The following is a 20,787-nucleotide window of genomic DNA, read 5'->3' on the forward strand; positions in this document are numbered from 1 at the left end:
TTTTTAGACGTAGAAGACAGGTGTATGTGTGAAAGAAAACTGAAGTAAATCCTGGCTGTGGATCAGACTTAATAAATGGTTTTGAGCAAGTCATCTGATGCCTGAGACAATGATTCTTATTCATGCACCCAGATTCTGACAATTTAAGTGCAGATTTCAGTGAATAAGGATTACAGAACTGAGCCCTTAATTGCTTTGTCTCACTTACTCCAGTTAATAGCTTAACTAGCAAGATAGATTCTCGAATTAATTATCCAGCTTGCAGTCTTGTATAGAAGACAATAAATTGAATTTCTCCTATCTCATTAGCTGGAGAACACTTGAACCAGAGGATCAAACTCCTGGTTTACATCTGTGCTGCAGTCGTTACAGCCTGCGCTCGTGTACCTGAGTAAGCTTTGGACCCACTGCTGCAGCGCTCAGCAGTGCTCACACAGGCCTCAAGGCCTGCAGACAAGGCTGTCTGAACACAGGCAACTTTAACCTGGAATCCTGCAGGAAACCACTATATCAGCACGGTTAATTCTGTTGCAAACAGGGCTCTGGCTTCCCCTCTCTTACGTTACTGTGAAAGAGTCAGGGCTGTCACTGTCTTCTGATCAACAGTACATAGATACGGGATGAGAAGAATGTCATCATTTTTTCTTTATTTTTCCCCATTCAACATACAAGTTTTGCATACAGTCACTGCTTCTAAAACAAAAGTTAAATTCTCATTAAGAGAAGTGAATGTTTTAGAGATTTTACTTATCTTTGTGGTCAGTAAAATTATAGATGAGCTGCTTATTAATCCTAACAAGTTGACTATCTTTTTTCTCAATCTCTAATTGAATTGTTGTGCTTTGTATAAAACAGCAGAGGCACTTAAGGTTCCTCTTTTGAAAGTGGGCTTGAAGGGATGCTGTGGCCTAAGTGGGTATTTGAGCTGCACATCTTCCAGAGGTGTGAATGTCTCTCACCTGCATCCGAATGGGGAGGACACGGAAATGCTGGGGGCAGTCGTGGTTATGGGAAAGTGGCTCAAATCATCTAGGAAACACTGCTGCTACCTAGGCCAGATGTCCAGATATAATAATGAATATTCACATAGCAGAAAAAATCAAATTGGCATTAAACTTTTGACAGAAAAATTACTGCCAGTGCCTTTTTTTTAATGAGAGAATCCAGCGTTCATGTTCACCTCTCCTGAAATATCTAGCCCTGGGCAAGAGGAAAGTTCATCATGTCTCTGTTTGACTGCATTCTGTACATAAAACCCTCAGTTTCAATAGCAAAAAGACAGATGTAGTGACTTATTTCTCCTTTCACTTCTATCTTCAAATTTTATTTAACTTCTTTTTCTTCTCTACTTCACAGTATATTCACTCAGCTGGAATCATACACCGGGTGAGTTCACTCCTTGCTCTAATAAAAAGGAATGGAGCATGTCCTTACATATGTGTTATTGAGACATTGCTCTAATAGGCTTTAAAAGGTTGAAATAGTATCAGACTGACTCTGTGTGTTCTGGTGCAGGATCTGAAGCCCAGTAACCTGGCTGTGAACGAAGACTGTGAACTGAGGGTAGGAATCATGTTATTGTTACTGGTGTCCCCAGCATACAAACAAAAACATTTCCATGAACATGTGTTTTCTCCCAAATGTTAATTTATTGTTGAAAGAAAAGTCTTTGAAGAATGCTTAGCTCTACTTCCTCACTGAACGTACATACGCTTGTGGTTTGACCCATGAATGAGTACATCAGCTGAGTATGCCTGGAAATTTTGTATCTAAATTAAATAAGGATATGAGAAAAAAGATAACAAAATTACCAATATTACCAATTATATTATCAGTTATAGTCAGTAAAAACAAACACACAACCAAAACATAATCCTTACTTCTTGAATACTATTATAATGCCCATGTCTATGTGAATAAATTTCTTCCTGTATCTGCGTGATATTATATAATTAGGAATGAGAGTCTGGGGAAGGAATAGATGTCTTCTCACTTTTTAAACATAAAAGGCTGCAGAAGCTAGAAGTTCGTGACAGCAGGAAACATCTTTCTGTATGTGAATAGGATTCTGATGTAAACTTTATTGCAGCAACACGAGATTTCTGAAAATAAAATGCAAATATTATGAAATCAGCAGAAAATCACAATCTTGATAAGAGAAATACAGTTAGTTTCTAGGACTAATCGTGATCAGTGCTAAGAAACTGTAGTTCCTGTACATTTTAGTGAAAGTTGCAGATGCTCAGCTTGTTTCATATTTATGCCTTTGATGACACCTGTATTTATTGCTTTACATCCTGTGATACCATATTTTTGTAGTAAAAGTAACTAATGGATATTCCACTATATAATCAAAAACTAAATAGAGGCAAAAAGAAGGAAGACGTGTTTGTGCATGCACATTTGATAGAAGAGATCAGCTACTAAAGAGTCTATTATATAGAGTCTATTATATAAAGTGTATTAAAAGTGAAGATGCTAATGTATACCTTAGTATTTTTCATCAAGGCTGTTATGTCTCTAAATTGTTTTATAACTGGGCAATTTCGAATGATATGTAAAATTGTCTTACTCCCCATGAAAAGGAGATAGTGTCTGCTTAATAAATGATATTAGATCCCATCAGGGGCGTGTGATTGATCCCACTTACCATTTCTATTTCAAGACATGCAAAGTATCTCAGGTGAGTGACTTAATGAACAGCACTGAAGCTCGGATGGTGCACTTTGACAGAGCATCTCTCAAAGCTAAGGATACCTTTTAGCTATGTAATTAGTAGACTTATGAAGACTAATCCAAAAATAGAAGAAAAAGAATTGTGCAGGAAAAAATAAAAAAGAATTGAAATAATTTCCTATCATGCAGGCTTAGCAAAGGAGAGCATATGGAGGCTAACATTTGCCATGAAGCCTATGAGTAATGCATGTATTTAAACAGAGCTCCTTTGTTGTTTCACAACAGAGGATTCTGCTGAAAACAGATGGTAGGTGATTTAGAGGTACCTTGTTATGTAGGATATATGCCTTTCTCTCCTAGTGTCACAGAATGATGTGTGGTTTGAGTAAATGCTAACTTGTACGTAGCAACACTTAAATAGATGCGAGAGGGGATTCCTAGAACTTCTGGGCATTTCAGATTAGCTTGTGGTATCTTTAAATGTTACGGCTAGCTGCATTTGGAGCTGGCATTTCACATAAATGTCCCCAGTTTATAATGTTTCATCTTTACAGCAACAGTGCCTATTTTCAGCAAATTAATGTCAAAGGAAAATTGAGCTTGAGCTAAAATGTAAGGTTTGTCTTAGATGGCAAACTGCCTCAACATTATAGCCAAGTATCTGTGGCCACATTCCTCATTTAGGGAATGTCACTGTGATGCACAGGCGGAGCAGGTGAGCAGATGAGCTGCTCCTTCAGAGCAGGTTGCAATTTTCCTTCACTGAAAGAGAGAAACTGGGACACCTGGATAAGCTTGTAAGTAAACAAGGGAGAAAGTCAGCTCCTGTAACAAAACTAACAGCAGATTTCTTTTTGCCATTATGCAGATTTTAGACTTTGGTTTAGCTCGGCAAACTGATGATGAAATGACTGGATATGTTGCCACAAGATGGTACAGAGCTCCAGAAATTATGTTGAACTGGATGCACTACAATCAAACAGGTAAATTCTGAAGACTTTTGTTTTGCTTCAGCTGGATGTAGCTATGCTAAGAGGCAACAGCTTAATGATGTCTCGCATTCATCATTCATATTTCTGTCTGTTTTTTTTGGCAGTTGACATCTGGTCTGTTGGATGCATTATGGCAGAGCTATTAAAAGGGAAGGCCCTATTTCCAGGAAATGATTGTATCCTTTACATAAAATACAAATTCTGTCTAGTTCTCCCTTTCTTTTTTTATAATGACTGAAGTGTCTCTTTCAGGTAACAAACTTTCAAAAAAGCAATTTTTAGTAGTTTTTTAATTTAGTGGGTTATGACAGCTGAGCATAAAATCAATACGTNGGGGGAACAGTAACAGATGATCCTGAACAATAATAAGTTATATTTGCTGTTTATTTTGTAACTTGGATTTAAATAGTAGCCTTGTTAAACACACAGATGAAATCTGTTCTATTGTATTTTATTGAAATGACATATATTGAAAGCAAAGAGAAGCTAGTATTTTTGGATCAATTAATAAACATGTGGGGTTTTTTTTTTCAGATAAACATTTTCAGACTTAAAGGTTCCTAAAATCTAAATAAATTAACCCTTAAATAGTAAGGAGATTAATAGACTACTAGGCATATTATGTCCTATTTAAAAAAAAAAAAAAAAAAAAAGGAAAAAAAAAAGCTATTGCTTCCTGATATTTCATGAAAGCAACAAAATGCTCTCTCTTCAGCACTCTTCTGTGGCCCATGCCAGAGTGTCAGTGAATTCCATTGTTTTTTTCTGTGCTGACAGAGAGAAGAAGGAAAGAAAAACAAGAAAATAGCTCAGGAGCAAAATTAACAAAAGAAAATCAAAAAAATATATAGTGAAAAATGAGGAATAATTGAATTAGAGAAGAAAAGTTTTTTATATGAGAAACAAATTCTGTGCTGAATACTGACTTTCCTTACTACTTGGAATGAAAAAAAAGATCATTTCTGTTAAAATTTAAGATTAACCGTTGCAAAACAATATGAGATTAGAATTGCCTGCAAAGCTGTTAGGAGAGGGAATAAGAGAGTTTGTCACCCTGCTGATCTATGTGTTGAGCTCATCCTTATTAGCCTTTACAGTAACCACAGGCATTACTCAGATTTCATCATATGGATGATGACTGTGCTGTAGACTGATTATCTGATAGAAATGTCATACTTGGAGAAAAATAGTACATCTAGGTTTCTGAAATAAGATACTTCTGTTGTTAGAAAATGTTGTCTACGATTATGTGATTGCATCAACTTAATTAAACTATAAAATAACCTTGAGTATCTAGGGAAAATGTAATGTACTTTACAGGTTACATATGACAATGAAAAACGTGCGTTTTAAAGCTTTTAAGATTAAAAGTGATACAAAATGGATGTAAAAATCTATCAAATGAGAATTTTCTACTTAACAGGTCTCAGGTCAATAATCTAGTCCAATTTGCTCTAAGACTGTTCTTCAGAAATCATTCAGATCACTGAGGCATAAGCCTACAATTAAAACTAAGCTTGTGATTATATTGAATTAAGAGCTAGGAAAGGGCAACAATATTTTATATGCGCTTTTTTTCCAGAGATAGGCACACCCCACAGAGATGCATACAGTGCAATAGAGAGTACAAAACTCTAGAACCAAGCTTTAGCAGGTATGAACTGATGCAGTTCTGGAAACAGTCATGTAGTTGTGTTGCTCACTCGCTTAAATATTTCAACCCTATCATGAATTGTTTAAACCCAAAAGCTAGTCTGCTGTTTATTTTTTTTTTATTACACTCCCTTTAATTTTCCTGAAATAATGTAGATATCGATCAGCTAAAGAGAATAATGGAAGTGGTGGGTACTCCCAGCTCTGAACTTCTGAAGAAGATATCATCAGAACATGTGAGTTCAGAGCCTCGTTCAGTTAACTGATGTTCCATTGTTCCTTTCTGTAATTGCCATTGTATACCATTGGTTGTATTACTTGGATATTCTGATTTGGAAATGAGCAAATACCTTCATACATACATACAAATTTTATTTATTTATGCCCCTGTAGCTAGAATGGTACTATTCAAAAAATATTCCCTTTAGACGTATCAAAATGCTGTGACTATCAGGTGAATTAATTTTGATACTTTTTCTTCTATACTCAATTTTATCGGGAGCCCCTGTTCCTGATGATTTTATTTTTTGATACATTTATATTAAAAAGATGTTTAGCTCTTATCAGATTTAATAACAACAATCAAATGCTAAGTCTTTCATTTTTACATTTTCCATCCTTGTGAGGGGTGAAACCAGGTGTACCATAATCCGATAGTGTTCGCTCTGCGTGGGTGCTCCTGTTTGGATGGCTGATTTGAAACTGCTTTTTGCTCGTGTCTCTGCATGCTCGTGTGAGGTCGGCCGTCCCAGCAGCATCTGCATTAGCAGCCGTGGGATTTGTCACTCTCCATATAGCTTTTATGAAGGCAGTAATGCAGCAAATGAATAAAGCTGTGTTTTAAAGTTTCACTTTAAACAATATCTGTGAATGTTCAGCAAGGTTGTAGGGATGAAATGTATAATACTGGTTAATATCAGGTAATGGGCACAGTACAAATTCAGATAAAAACACAATGATATCAATAACTGAAGCTGTTGCTATTGACATCTTTCTTTTGCTAAACTTAACGTCTCAAGCATTTTTCCCGGGGCTATCCAAAAAACAAGGCAGAGCTGCTTTTGCTTGTACCATCCAGAAAGTTAGGTGGTCAGGAAACATGAGACCTGCAGGGTGTTTTTCAGATGATCAGTGGCCTGGTAAGATGGAATAAAGAGCAGAAGAAATAACAGTTATAACTTCTTCTTTCATCTTTCTGCTCAAGACTTAATGAAGAATATGAGCTTAGTTAGAAAAGGTAAATGAGGCCTGTCTGGTACTTTGAATGCTAGATTTATAACACTAATGCCTGCTTTTCAGCTCATATGTATATATTGATGAGTCTTCTTGGAAGTTGAAATGAATATCAGTAACAATAGGTCAAGTTAGAAAGAACTCCAGACCAATATTACATTTTTGGAAGTTCGAAGTGTAATGAAAAATCATCATCATAAGCCAGTGTACAGCTCTAGAGCTTGTGTCTACTTGTCAGAAGGACTGGGACAGGAAAAGGAGCAGCCTTCATGCTAGGGGACAGCACCAACAAGCAGGTCGAGTATCGTGCTCTTCTGAGCATGGTTTCTTAGACAACCTCTCTGGTTTTCAGAGCCTGTGACTTCCGCAGTAATGCAGTCAGTTGTGTGACTTGACCACCAAGCCAGTGTGAAAGCTTTTTGAATATGAGATTAAACATCTTAAAAATTTGTCTTAACAGCAAGATCAAAGATTTCCTGAGAAGTCAGCCCATTTTTCAGCTATAAGGTGGGAGGTAGAGAACTGGAAATTAAAGGATGAGTTTCGTGAGATGTTTCAGCACAGGGTACTGATCTGGTTTGCCAGACTTTCATGTTAATCTGGGTTTATTCTGCAGTTGCATCCCACTACTTTCAGGCTAATTTAAAACTCTAAATCCTGTTGGGTGGGTCTCTTTGATGAATATGGGCACAGAGGTGCAGTTGACAGTGTGACAGGCCTGGGTCATTTTCAAAGGACTTCTGGGCAAGGCTAAAGGTAATTCGGGCCACGTCTCAGCCGTGGTTGGATTAGTGTTGTTAATTGATGTGTCCGTATGGAAACAAATATCTAGTCCACAAATGTTTGTTGTTAAATAAATCTACTTGCTGCTTCCTAGGCCATATTTCCATGCAGGAATGTGTTGACAGTTCTCTGTTGCTCTGCTGTTTATACATATGCATAAACTAATGCCCTAGAAAACATTCCTAATAGGAGCTACGCACCCTGATTTTCCAGCTCGTGTTTGTTACCCATATGGTTTTTTTTTTAGGGCCATAAAATAGGTGAAGTGAATTCTGTGTTTTCTTGTTCTTTAACCATCAGGCTCTGTATAACTAGCTACAGCTGCTGAGAAAATCATCCCAAAGAAAGCCTGGCTATCAGTGCCCATAATGAAAAGGGGAAAATGCTAATACACTTTTAACAGATAAAACAAACATAAAGTCTTGCTTCCATTAGGGCTGGAACTTTATTAAGATTTTGAAGTACCTTGCTAATGGTCTAGAGTTATGCTAGAATTTACTTAGTTCTAATAAAAAGGAGAAAAAAATAGACTTGTTTTGGAAAGAAGACCGTTTTGTAACGGTTCAAAGTATCTTTATATCAGTTTGCTGTAGTTGCAGAAGAGTGACCTGGATAGGGTGTGGGTTTCCTTTGTGTGGCTATAGGACTTCATAGATAATAGGTCAGAGTATTTTATAGTAGCTTCACGTTATGATATGCAGTGAGCTGATCAGTCCTTAACACAGGTCCACAATCCTCCATCTCCTGTCTGACTTAAAGGCATGAAGTGGCTCGGCATGAACTTCATTCTGCTTGATGCATTCAGCAGACCAAGGATAGTTACTTACCTTCCTTAATAAACCCATGGAATTGCCAACAGGGAGACTCTTCCGGTAACACAGATGTGTGTTTTGAAAGGATTAAGGTCTCTTTGGAGACTAGCTGTTTCTTTTAGCAAGATGAGATTTCCTCTTCTTTAACTACTTTATTTTCAGAACTGCCAGTTCTGTCTAGAGCCTTTAGGATCATTGTACAACTTCTTCAGTTTACCTATAAGCATTGCCCTTTTGTATTCTCTTCATCCCAGAAACTCTTGACTGTCCTAATGGGCAGCATGATGCTCACATCTATGAATCAGATGTAAAGACAGGACTTTCATAGCTCTATTCGGATGAGCCTTTCACAGCAGTGGCCTCTAGGCAAGCTATAAATTCTCTTCAACTCTGAAGATCTGCACCCTGGGAGTATCAGGGAGTATTCCCTGTTCTTCAGCCAGGGAAACTCTTACTCAGCACAGGAGAGTTGGAAGGGCAGGAAGCAGATCGGATTATACTAGTTTGTTGAGGATAATAATTTAGGTTGTAGTTTTTGGTTAAAAGATAAATGCATCTGTTCCCTGGCAATATATAGCAATGAACCAGTTAGTTATACATGTTAGTACTTACCTAGGTTACTTGACCTAACTCTTAGAGCAAAATATACATGTTTAAAATCCTCCTGTCTAATGAACACAGGTATGAATGACTGTTAAAACAGTCGCACACATTTAAAGAACATTTCCTGGACATAAGAAATGGAACAACTGCTACTTTTACTTTTTTAGACTTGATATTGTCACTGTTGGGCAAAATCTAACCTTTGTGTGTGTGGTTTGTATTGATTTATTCCCAGGCCAGGAAATACATTGAATCTCTTCCCCATATGCCTCAACAGGATTTGAAAGCAGTGTTTCGTGGTGCCAATCCATTAGGTAAGAAAGTCAGACTGATAAAGTTCAAATCTTTCACTGCCACATGAACTCAAGTCCTGCTTTCCTATAGGATCCCATGATAATCATCAGACCGCAGAAAGAGAATTCTTTAACCTTTCATCCTGAGAGTTTTCCCTTCATGAAGCCCATGTGTTCTGTTTCTGATGGAGATTACAGGAGTCTTCTGAAAGAAATAGTCTGGGTGGAAAGGCAATGGGTGTTTTAGAAAGCAATTTTATGTAGCAGGAATAAATAAAAATGTCAGAGATCTAGAATGAAGGCACCATTTCTGGCTCAGAATGGCCAGGAGTTCTCAATTGCTGGCATAAAGGAAAATATACCAGGAAATATAGCTGTTTGGCCTTTTTGAATATTATTTCTTATTAATTTATCAGCTCCTGTGTATGACACAAGCACAGGAAATACTCCTCAGCTTCCAGATCTTCAGTACGTGTTTGTTATATGCAATTGCCCCTCTCTTTTACTTGTAGATTGTCTCTTCTGGCTTTGATGCGAGCTTTCCTTTTTCCCTTAGCTGTAGATCTTCTTGAGAAGATGCTTATATTAGACAGCGATAAAAGAATTACTGCCTCGGAAGCACTTGCACATCCGTACTTTGTACAGTATCACGATCCAGATGATGAGCCTGAGGCTGAGCTGTACGACGAGTCAATAGAAAATAAAGAGCGAACCATAGATGAATGGAAAGGTAAGAGAGGGCTGCACACATGACTTAAGTAACTTATTCTTAAGTAACAAATTTGCGCTATTTTTAACTATGATAATTTAAGGGTTTCCTCAAGGAGATGAGGTAAGTCCATGTGTTTGAGGGATGGGACAGGTGAAAAGGGTTGTCTTTCCTCTGGGTATTTCACTTTCTCTCTTCTCTTCAATGCTTGTTGCCTTGAAATATACATATACCCCCATAGGGGAAAGTTACCATAGTGCAGACTGAGCACCAGGGTACACTGCATAATGAAAGCTTAAGTGATGCCTGCAGGAACAGAGATGGCGAATTTCCACCTCAGTACTTTTTCTGTATGCTTTCTGTTAAGTATTTAAAAAAAAAAAAAAAAGACTCCAAGTAAGGTAGCCCATTTAAATGATATGGTAGCTATTATGACTTCCAGGGCACACATATTAATAAGGAAATCATAGGATACAGGTAGATGGGGCTATTTTATATTTCCTAAACATACTGTCTTTGAGAAGCAGAAGGCTGAAAGATATGGTAGCCTAAGGAGAAGACTGAAAAGAAATTTTCTTCTTCTTTCACCTGGATATGCATGTCCATGGATATGTGTGTACACTCTGTAGGTAGTTTTAAAAAAAATAAACAAGGCTTGGCCTATCTGTGCTTTGAATAGTCATATTAGACTGCAGGAACTGCTTCACCTGCTGATTTTGCCTAATTGTGTCTTGTGTGGATTTCTGCTGTGGCCCACAAATGTCAGCCAACATAAAATACTTTATAAAGACTAGACAAGATAAAGTTTTAACGGGATAATTTGGTGCCCAAAGAAGGAGCCTTTAACAGAAAGGTTGGTTGCTTCTTTCCTGGTAGATTATTAGGCTTTCTCAGTTTGAATATCTGCCCATTGGAATTGGTGGCCTTAAGGAAGTGCAGTGCCTGCCCCTCATTCACCTAGAACTGAGGAGCAACATCAGAGAAGAGCCCTCACTTCCAGGCACGTGTGGAGAATGTGCTCCTCACCTCCCAAGACTGCAGGCAGTTTCCATTTCACTTCAGCTCCTGCCACAAAACCATTTTTTTTCACTGACGCAATGTGGGAATAGGAAAATATGAACGAGAGAGATGATGGAGCTGCCTCTGTCTACTTGCAGCTTTGCAGGAAGATTTTTTTTTACATGAATCTCCAGCAGATTTAAAGCGCTCTGCACTGCTACAGTATTACAGGCACTTGTACCAGCTCTGACCCTCACCCAGAGCATATGGCCAAGGAATCTGATGTCAGCATGCTCATGCTGGCAGTTGAGTCACATGGCCTCTCATTTCTGGTGTGGCTTTCTAAATCATTTTTATTTCTATGCAAATAATACAGAGCAGCAGCTCTTTGCTAGGAGGTTAAGGATGGCTCTCTATCTGAAAGCAATGGAATTATGATAGGAGAAAAATTTTTTCCAAGTGTTTTTTTTCATGTGCAAGTTGCTAGTAAAGTTAAACTATAAGATTCCAAGCTGATCTGAGACTTATTTTTATAATACTTTACTGATAGAAGACAGTAGGAATCAACTGAATGTTTTCTCTTTAGTCTGAAAACCAGACCTGAAAATTGTCTACATAGATGTGCATTTTGCTAATAACTCTTCATATAGTCAAGAAATAACGATTAATGGCTAAGCCATCTTACTGACTCTCTCTGATGGGGATTTTACTTTAGGGTTCCACTCTACAGCCCATCCTTGAGCAATGCTGCAAGGGGCCTCCTGTTAGGGCTCCTGCCGCGCTGCGTCACGCTCGTCTCGCACTGGCGTGTGGTGGAAATGGCAGCAGGGCTGAACGTGCAGCTTCGGAGCGCGCTGAAGAGCAGTCCAGCTTCAGGACTGACTGCTGGGACGTACGATGCTAAAACCTCCAGGCTACGTATTTGAAATTAAAACAGAAACATTCTAGAAATTCATTGTTCCTCTTATTAACGAAGCCCTGTCTTGACAAAAGATGAAACATTATATTCAGTATTGTAAATGCTCTTCTGTTTCTGTTAGTACAGGCTGCCCAGAGAGGTTGTGGAGTCTCCTTCTCTGGAGATCTTCCAAACCCGCCTGGATGCCGCCCTGTGCCTTGTGCTCTGGGTGTCCCTGCTGGAGCAGGGCGGTTGGACTAGGTGATCTCTAGAGGTCCCTTCCAACCTCAACCATCCTGTGATTGTGTGATTTCATAACTGTTATTCTGCAGTTTTTAATATAAATAAACTAGCATAATGGGTAGGTTTGTGATGGAAACAACTGGCCTTCCGTAGCTTCCTCATGCCCTTGCACTGACTGCCTATATTTGTGCCATCCTCTATGCAGGGGACTGTGGGGGCAAGACCAGCAGGCTGACTACAGCAAATTCACCTTACAAAAGATAGGAAATGGGTTTCTGACACTAAAGCAACATTCTGGAACATCTTTTCCAGCATCCTGGAAAGCATTATTTAGAATCCTAGTGAGTCTGTACAGCAGTTGGGAACTGGCTGGTATTAGTTATTCCTGCCGTATGCTCCCTACACACAGCACTTCACGTGAATCTCATTTATCATGATCAGTGCTCAGTTTGCTACAGTGAATGACTTATTTTCTGCTGCTACTTCAGTTAACAGGAAAGTTTAACAATTTCCTATTCATGAAACAAGCTTCTGTTTGTGAAGAAACGCTGCCCAAATTATTTGGGGAACTATCTTAGCTTAACTCCTCCTGAACTGAAATGGGGAAGCAGAAGTGACTTCTCTAGGAGAGACAACGTATTCTGCAGCCGTGTGGTTTTGTACATCAGAGGCTTTGCTGGAACTAGGGGTAAAGTCCTTTATGCAGGAGAGAGAGACCTGTGAGACGGAGATCTCAAAACTCTGCTGGCCCAGGAGGGGCAGCCCTTCTGCCTGGCAGTATTTTTATCATGGGAAATAAACTTTCTTCACACATCTACCAAGTTCATGTAGCATTAAACTAAGAAAGCTCCTGTGCTCTGAAAGCAGAGAAAATACTAAGTCTTTAACTATGGCAGTTATTTGACTTACTAGAAGTTTCTTCTTCACTATTTAAAGCATTTTCTATTAGTATATCGCATTTTTTCAGATGTTGTGTTGAAGCAAACATGCACTTGGTTTCTCTGCGTTGAATAATTAAGAAAGCAGGTATTTATAGGTTTTTTTTTTTTTGTATAGTGATTCTCTAGCAGACCAAGAAGAAAACATTCCTTCAGAATTAAGCATACTAACATTTTAATGTTCTTTATTACATAGACTTAGAAAATTAAGAAGCTTAAAGTATTGAATTATTTACTTATAATCAGTTAAATAGTGTAGACTGAATACAAAAATAATCTCTCATTTCCTGGCTTGCTTTCCTAAAAAAAAAGTGTATTTTTCTTGAGCTTTTTTTAAATGCTTAAAAAAAATGTATGATTAGGTATTCATGGTTCCATATAGCTTAGTAAAACATTATCCTAACAAATAAAATATTTATTTATCTTTCCTAACAGAAAGCTACTGTCCTAGTAAAACCGAGTCAAGAGCTCTAGCAATATTATTAGTTTTATTACTGTTTTATGAGCATGTTTTAATAATGTCATGCATATATACCTAGATAGAGGATTAAATGTAGAGATTTTTGGAAGTTTATTTTTCCATTTTGTTTTCTCTTCACAAGCAAATTAGCAGTAAAAATGACTTAACCCTGACTATTCAGTGAATTTTTGACATCACATCAGGTACATGTGGCTCCTTGCTCTCATTTATTTATTATACACTAGAGCCTGACCAATCACCACAATAATATAACAACCTGTTCATTTTTTTCCCCTTCCACCACTGTTAGAAATAAAACTTAACTAGTGTCAGTAGCATACCTGAGAGGCCAGTGCATATGAAAGGCTTTATTTATAACAAGGATTTATTTATAAACAAATTGTTTATCACAATATTTATAGCTTTGCTTATACCAATCAACTTTTGAATGTTCAAATTCTATCCGTGTGTAACTGAGATTGCTACATTTAGAGCATAATAAAAATAATCCTAAGGAAACGGGTGAATAAAACAACTGCTTTTTTAATACAATGTTGCAGTACTTCTTGTAAATAAAAAAATAATGAAAATGTTCCTTATAGCATTAATGCCTGTAGTAATTCCATTATCTTTACCAGAACAGCCTCTCGGGTTGCTTGAAAGCAGCAGAATTAACCAGCTGCAGATTTGCGGTTTAAGTTAGTTTTGAGATAAAACGTGACTGGAACGGGGACAGGAAAGAGATACGCTCAGCTTTGTTCAGTCTTCCGAGAATGCTCTGGTTTGATTCCCATGAAGCTTTTAAACCCATTATGCTTGGCACAGTCACAACAAATATAGTCACCTTATTGTCTTGTAAAAATAAGAGGGCTCAAACAACTAAAATCAAGGCTCCAAGAGCGGGAATGGCAGAGGAGAAAGGGCAGACAAACGGGCCTCAGAGTATACGCAACCTTCAGGCTTGTTCGTGGCCCCAGCGTGGCAGCACTTCATGGCAAAGAGCAAGGAGGACACAGTTGTGCACTCTACTCCTGGGCACGTAGCAAGTAATATATTTTCTGCTGTGGGGAAATATAAATTTTTAATTTTTTTTATTCTAAATAAAATGATAGCAGAATTCACTGTATGCATAAAATGTTCTGTTAAGGAAGTACCGACCCAGTTTCTCAGTGGCCTCTTTCCTCTCTCTCTCCCTGTTCACGTTAAAAGCCAGTAGTGACGGATCCTAAGAGAGACTGAGCATCTAAAGTGTAATGTGATTTTTGGACATCCTTTCTCCAGAGCTTTCCTTGGCCCCTGTTAGATACAGCAAGGGATTGCAGCTTAGGCTAACCTAGGTCTTTTTCTAGCATATTTTTGTAAGTGTATTCAGACCAGTTCCTGCCTCACCTAACCAGTCCTTCAGCCGTGGGAATTCTGCACCTGGCCTTTCTTTCGGAGATAGGGCCAACTCATTAGATTAAGGTGGCACATAGGTCACTTGCATGATGCTGCAGTGTCACATACTCAAAGCACAAGCAAGATTTAGACCTAAGATTTCTATGCAATTTCCATAGCAGTGTCCAATCCACTCATAGACACATTAGCTCTCTCTGACTTCAGATTTTTCAAAATAAACTAGCTAATAGGCGTAAGTTTGATAAGCTTTAACAATCCAGCAGTATTTGAAAGGCAGATCCTGAGACAACGTGCCTTTAGCCACTTATTTATGTGCAAGCTGGGTTTGGTGCTTAAAAATTCATTAATCTAAGTTGAGAAAATACATGGGAAGGAGCAACTGACATATTTTTCCATTACTTTGCAAGGCATAAAACGTGACATGTCAGCATGGCAGGATGAAGAGCTATTTCTAAAGCAATGAAAAATAGCAGAGAACCCAGGTTTCTATTCAAGTCTTTCATGTTGAAAATGGGACTGTGTTGCATGATCCTTAGGTGAAAAATTATTTCATCCAAAGATGGTAAATTAGTTAAAATTTAAAAAAAATCCTAGAACACAAGGCATTAATACAGAATTTCAAGTGATTTATATTGCAGGCAATTGCCTGAGGTGATAAAGAACATTTTCTGCAGTTAAAAGTGTTCATTTTTAAACCTGTCTGAGAGCTTTTAAAGGTTCCATTTTACATCACCTTTTGTCTTTTATTACATCATTTTGGTAGGGCATCTGATAGCATAATCTGTGTTTCCATTAAGGGTCTGTGTGTTTTAGTATTAGCATTAAAGGATAGAACTGCAGTAGAAAAACAGTATCTGTGGGCCTGATTCATAACCTGAAGCAAAGAGATTCCTAGAGAATCCCGTCTGTTTGGGGATGGAGCCTCTACAAAGCACAGCAGGAAATCCAGACTGCCAGGCACATGTGTCCATTCCATTGCGTGGGCCAGGAGGATTGTCTCTTAAGGAGAATATCACGTCATTCTTCTCTCTTCCTCCCCCTCTCTCTGCAGAACTTACGTACGAAGAAGTGATGAGCTTTAAACCACCTGACTTAAAAATGGATAGCCTGGAAATAGAGCAGTGAGTACAGGCAGCCGTGCTTTGCCTTGCTGCACCACGAGGACTGTGAAAACGCAATCACCCAACTTAACCTGTGCTCAGAGTAGATTTTACTATCCAAAGAGGTTGGAGGAGATGCGGACAAGCAGATGCGTCACGCAGAAGCCACATGTTGTCTGGTTTTTTGCCTTGTAATATGAATGTATTCCCAATACATGAAAGGATAAAGAACTGCTTCAGTCGGACAAAATGATGCACTGAGTTCTGTTTAACTGTTTCTGCATGTTTCATTTTATCACTTGTACTGCCAAAAGGAAGGTGACTTTTTAAATTAAGTTTGCAATCGTGCATTTAAAGCATGAATGTATACAAACACAAACATAGAAGTCCATAAAAGCAATCTGTTTTCCCCTTTGTTTTTTCTTTTCTGGCATTAACCTAAGTTTCTGTGTTTGTTTGTTTCCATTTTATTTATAGTTAGTGCCTTTATGGAGAGAGGGTGTGGTAGTGAGGTAGACAGAATATGCATATGTAGTCATATCTGTGGTGGTCCTATGAATATACTGGATGTCTCTCAAATGATCTAACCCCAGTTTGAAGTCAGTAAAAATAAATCATTGTCTTTTGTTGCCATTCAAGTGTCTGTTCTCATTATTTTCACTATATATAGAGATATATATGTTTTCTTTTTAACCACAGAAAGCTTATGAGAACATTTCAGTTTGTGGTGCTGCTCCTAGCCATGCTGCTGGTCAGTCTGCACACGAAGGTGCTCCAGCATCTCTGTAGCTGCTGCAAAACTGCAGCAAAAGCTGCCCCAGACTCTGATGTCAGGATAGTGGGGTCAGGCAATGGCTTTGAACCCGATATTCCTCATTGTCTCATTTGCTTGTATTAAGTCCTTGGAAAATTAATCTTGCCATTGGAAGACAGGTCAGAACAAGGAGATTTAAGAACAGCCTGGCAAATTGTGAAAAACAAAACACCCATCTCACTGGGGTGTCCTCTTAGGCAAAATCATGCAGGCTTTCCAGCTCTGAAAAGGCAGAAAATCAAAATGTAAATGGTAAATTGCAGGATATATCAGATACAAAGATATGTTAAAGAATTACATGTAGCATTTCATTGCCTCCAAAGGTGTAATATTGATGGAGGAATATCCTTTGACATGAGGTTTCTTGAAATTTAATGGCTGTGTCTTATATCCTTCTGATTGCACAAACATGTTTGTTTTTGTGTCTTCTCGCTCTGTCAAAGTCAGTTTTGGAAGTGACTTTTTATATTAGGTTTTCTGCAACTTCATCATTAGACTGAGTTGTACAGGTATTAGATGAGCTAATGAAAATTCTGTTTCATTTCACTTCCACTTACCTTTTCTATGTAAATCCTTTTCTTAATAAACAGAAACAAAAAAAAAAATAAGTCCAAGAACCTTTTTTTTTCCAATTATACTTAACATATTGCTTGTCTTGATAAATAAAAATAATTTTATTTAAAATGATTGGTAATTTGTGGTGGAAGGTCGTTTTTAACATTTGCATATTATCTAATACTTTCAGCAGAAGGCAGTCGTTTGTGTTCAGCTTTCTTCAAGGCATATTAATGTGAAATGAATGCTTAAATAGATTTATTGAAGTCCTCTGACTTATTGTCTGGCTGTCATTCCACTGACTTAGAATTAGGATGAGGCTGATGATGGATATTCAGTCTTACTAAATTTCATGCTGACCAAAATAGGTGAAAAGGTTGTAAAACACTATAAATGACCTGCCTGACTGCATAATGAAAATGCTCATTCCATCATGTGTTAAACGTATAATCTTACACTTATTTACTTACCAGTTAGAAAAGAAATAAATCAGTGTTTTCTTTCTCTTTTTCCGTTTTCTCTCTCTTTTCTGAATTCTCGCAATCAGTTTGTCAGGGTGCCCTGCAACCCTGTGCTAGCTGGAAGGGCAAATAAAGAAATTCCATGAAAACTTTCTTCATGAAACAGCAGATAATTCCGTGTGGGACAGTTGTCTGACAGTCTCTTCAGTCTGCTGCGAGGGCGACCACTGCCAGATGTTTCAAGCGAAGATGTGAAACCTGCGTGGTGGGCAAATCCACACAGCCTGTTCTCACTGCGTGTTGCTGCATCTCTGTTGGTTAAAGCTGGACAAAAGGTTTTATCTCTCTCCCCAAATTTACTGTTTTGACCATTCAGAATCTTCTTTAACTGGATGGCTAAAATGCCCCCCAAATGTATTTGATTTTCTATTCAAAGATGTGTTTAAAAAAAAAAAAAAAAAAAAAAAGATGTAGTAAAAGAACAGTCATAGCTGCATTTGAACTAGTGAAAGTTGTCAGTAATAGATGACATGAGCTTAGCCACTGGTAACAAGTACCATCAAACAGCATCACTCGTCATCTCCAGGTGATTTCTCAGCACTTCTTAAAGCTACCAATTAAAATATTTTCCTAGTACAGCTAAGAGATTCCTGTATGTGTGGTAAAGTGATAAGGTTATTTATCTGTTTGCAACAGCGAGACACAGCAATTGTAAGGATGGTACCACTGGTACAGACACGTGGAAGGCTTGGCACTAATTGTGCTGACATCTGAGTGCAGATGGGTCCTTTGCCTGCTGACCAAAACAGGCTAATGGAGGTTATCCATTATCCCTCTAGGAGGGAGGATTTTGTGGTGGTGACCATATTTACGAGTAAATACAATAGTGAAGATTTTATTTCACTTGAATTTGTTGCAAAAGGGAAAAGAAAAGAAAGGATTGCTTACCTAGTCTAAATATTACTCCTAAAATTGAACCTGCTAAACTTTTTATCTCCTGATGCCATTCTTAGGCTTGGAAGGTTTGGAATCAGGCTATTATATGTTCTTTATACTTTGAAAGGTGTGTCATAGATTTTAAACCTACAGTAAATTACTGTACTCATCATCACCTGCAAAATACAGAATTAATTGTCAAAGAAACAGGAGAGAAAAGCTGTAGCCAAGGAAGCAGCCTGTACCTGAGCCGCTGGGCTGTGTGACAGAGGGAAACGTCGGCTCCTCTCCTCGCTCAGTTACTGCCTCATGTTTCCAACCTGGATTTACCTAATTGCAGCCTTCAGCCCCCAGAGCTTGTTACCCCTCTGCCCGCTAAGCTGAGCTCACCTCTGGTACCTGCACCTCACTCTAGTCAGTATTAACTGCAACCCCAAGTCTAGTGATGTTATTACTGGAAGCAAAAGGTCTTGCAGAAAAAAGGTCCTGAAAGTCTTTTACTTACATCTCTATCTTCTTACATGCATAACTATACAGTTCATTCATTTTAACATCTGTACCATTGTTTTTATGCCCTTTATCTGATCAGCACTGAAGCTCACTAGCAGGAAAGCAGTATCTCATAGCTGGAGCAGCAATACAGACAAGACTAAAGAATTTACAAGAGTGCTAACAGAGGGTATAACTGAGAATGGGACAGAGGAGGGGTGCATCATTATGGGGTATTGCTTGCCATAATAAACAAAATCAAAAAAAAACCTCAAGTGTCCACACAAGTATGAGACATCAGGCTTACTAATGACTTTGGGAATTTATTGAAAAAAAAGTGATACATTAGGTAAACCATACTGTGATGTAAGGTCAAATATCAGGCAGCAGTAGGTCAAGGAGCCATTAACTAGGTGGCAAAGTTGCAGAACTGCCATTTGTGGCGTATGTCTATTTTTAATTCAGTGCAAAAGGTGAAAGCGAGAGGAAGGGAGGCTGACTGCAAGGAGAAACACTGCGAGATGGGACACTGAGCGAACAAGTGCTCGGTGTCTCAGGACAGGAAGGGGACAGCRGCTTCAAGAATAGGATGTTGGCAACGAAAATGAGCTTTGCAGAGGTGGGAGCAGTCAACACAAAGGCCACTTCCTTCCTTTCTTCCTGTCATGTGTGCCCCTCCATCAAGAGCTTCCTGATTCTCAGAGCCTGGTCCAAGATGAATCTTTGCACAAGTGCCATAGTTAAATACTTGAGCAGCCTTTGCTGCATTTACTGTACAAACTGCTGTCTTGGCTCAGGAATGTCCAACAAATCACAGAGTCGCAGGATGGTTGAGCTTGGAAGGGACCTCTAGAGACCATCTAGTCCAACCCCGGCTGCCCCAGCAGGGACACCCAGAGCAAATGACTTGGTGACAGCTCCTGCTTCCAGGAAATTTTTTTAATACCCAGGATGACTAGCAAAAAAATCTGGGGGGAAATTCACTGTGTATTGGATAAATCATGCCTGCTGTTAGAAGAGAAAGGAATTCAACACAGAGAGTAACAACTAGTGTCAACAGCTCCATTTTGCTTAAAAGTAGGGGATACAGAGTTGTTTGTTGCTTTTACATGTGACCCATGTATTGTAGCATTTACAGGCATAGTGCAGCTCTCTAAGGCTGATTCTTAGAAAATCAGCACACTCTCCCCGAGTGGTACCGAGTGTCATTAATTTATGAGTCTTTGACATTCATTTCCAGCACTGAGTGCAGTGTGCATGACTAACAGGGATCCATGCAAGCAGGCAACGATTATGGGACTAGTATCAAGAGGCTCAGAAACTGCATTAGTGCAGCTGCCACTGACCTCGTTTTTGCTGTAGTATAAAATATTGAACTAATGTGCCTAAATGGGTCTGTTTGCACTAAAAAAGATGGCGTGTCCTGTGAGCTTCCTATACAAATGTTGATCTTCTAACGAATATAATCTGCTAAACAGTAAGTCCCTACATAATGAGTGAAACTGTTCAATTAGGTTCAATCCTGCATGCAGACAGATGCTTAATTTTGCATTTACATAGTCCCCCAGCTCCTATTACTGCCATGAATTAACGCGCACATTGCAGCAGAGCAGCTTTAGCTGGAATTGTTGTCCTTTTAGCTTCCGCAGCCTAAAAGATCTGAATTAGATACAGATGTGATACTGAACGTGGGAGCAAGTACTGAATCTCAGTGGCAGCCCTCAGAAAAAAACATTCAGTAA

At 38.6% G+C, this 20,787-nt stretch overlaps 1 protein-coding gene across 1 annotated transcript in view; it reads left to right on the plus strand.

The window, feature by feature from the left end:
* MAPK11 (mitogen-activated protein kinase 11) overlaps positions 1 to 16,189 on the plus strand; it is a 31,505-nt gene extending 15,316 nt beyond the window's left edge. The window contains exons 5-12 of the mRNA XM_026053802.1: positions 1,357 to 1,386; positions 1,516 to 1,563; positions 3,545 to 3,659; positions 3,773 to 3,844; positions 5,478 to 5,557; positions 8,988 to 9,066; positions 9,602 to 9,775; positions 15,742 to 16,189. Of these exons, the coding sequence (XP_025909587.1) occupies positions 1,357 to 1,386; positions 1,516 to 1,563; positions 3,545 to 3,659; positions 3,773 to 3,844; positions 5,478 to 5,557; positions 8,988 to 9,066; positions 9,602 to 9,775; positions 15,742 to 15,815 (672 nt within the window). The 3' untranslated portion in view covers positions 15,816 to 16,189. The remainder of the gene's footprint in view (positions 1 to 1,356; positions 1,387 to 1,515; positions 1,564 to 3,544; positions 3,660 to 3,772; positions 3,845 to 5,477; positions 5,558 to 8,987; positions 9,067 to 9,601; positions 9,776 to 15,741) is intronic.
* Positions 16,190 to 20,787: the final 4,598 nt, after the last annotated feature.

This window comes from Nothoprocta perdicaria, unplaced genomic scaffold (genome assembly GCF_003342845.1).
Source record: "Nothoprocta perdicaria isolate Ctin4 unplaced genomic scaffold, notPer1 scaffold_119, whole genome shotgun sequence".
NCBI classification, from domain to species: Eukaryota; Metazoa; Chordata; class Aves; order Tinamiformes; family Tinamidae; genus Nothoprocta; species Nothoprocta perdicaria.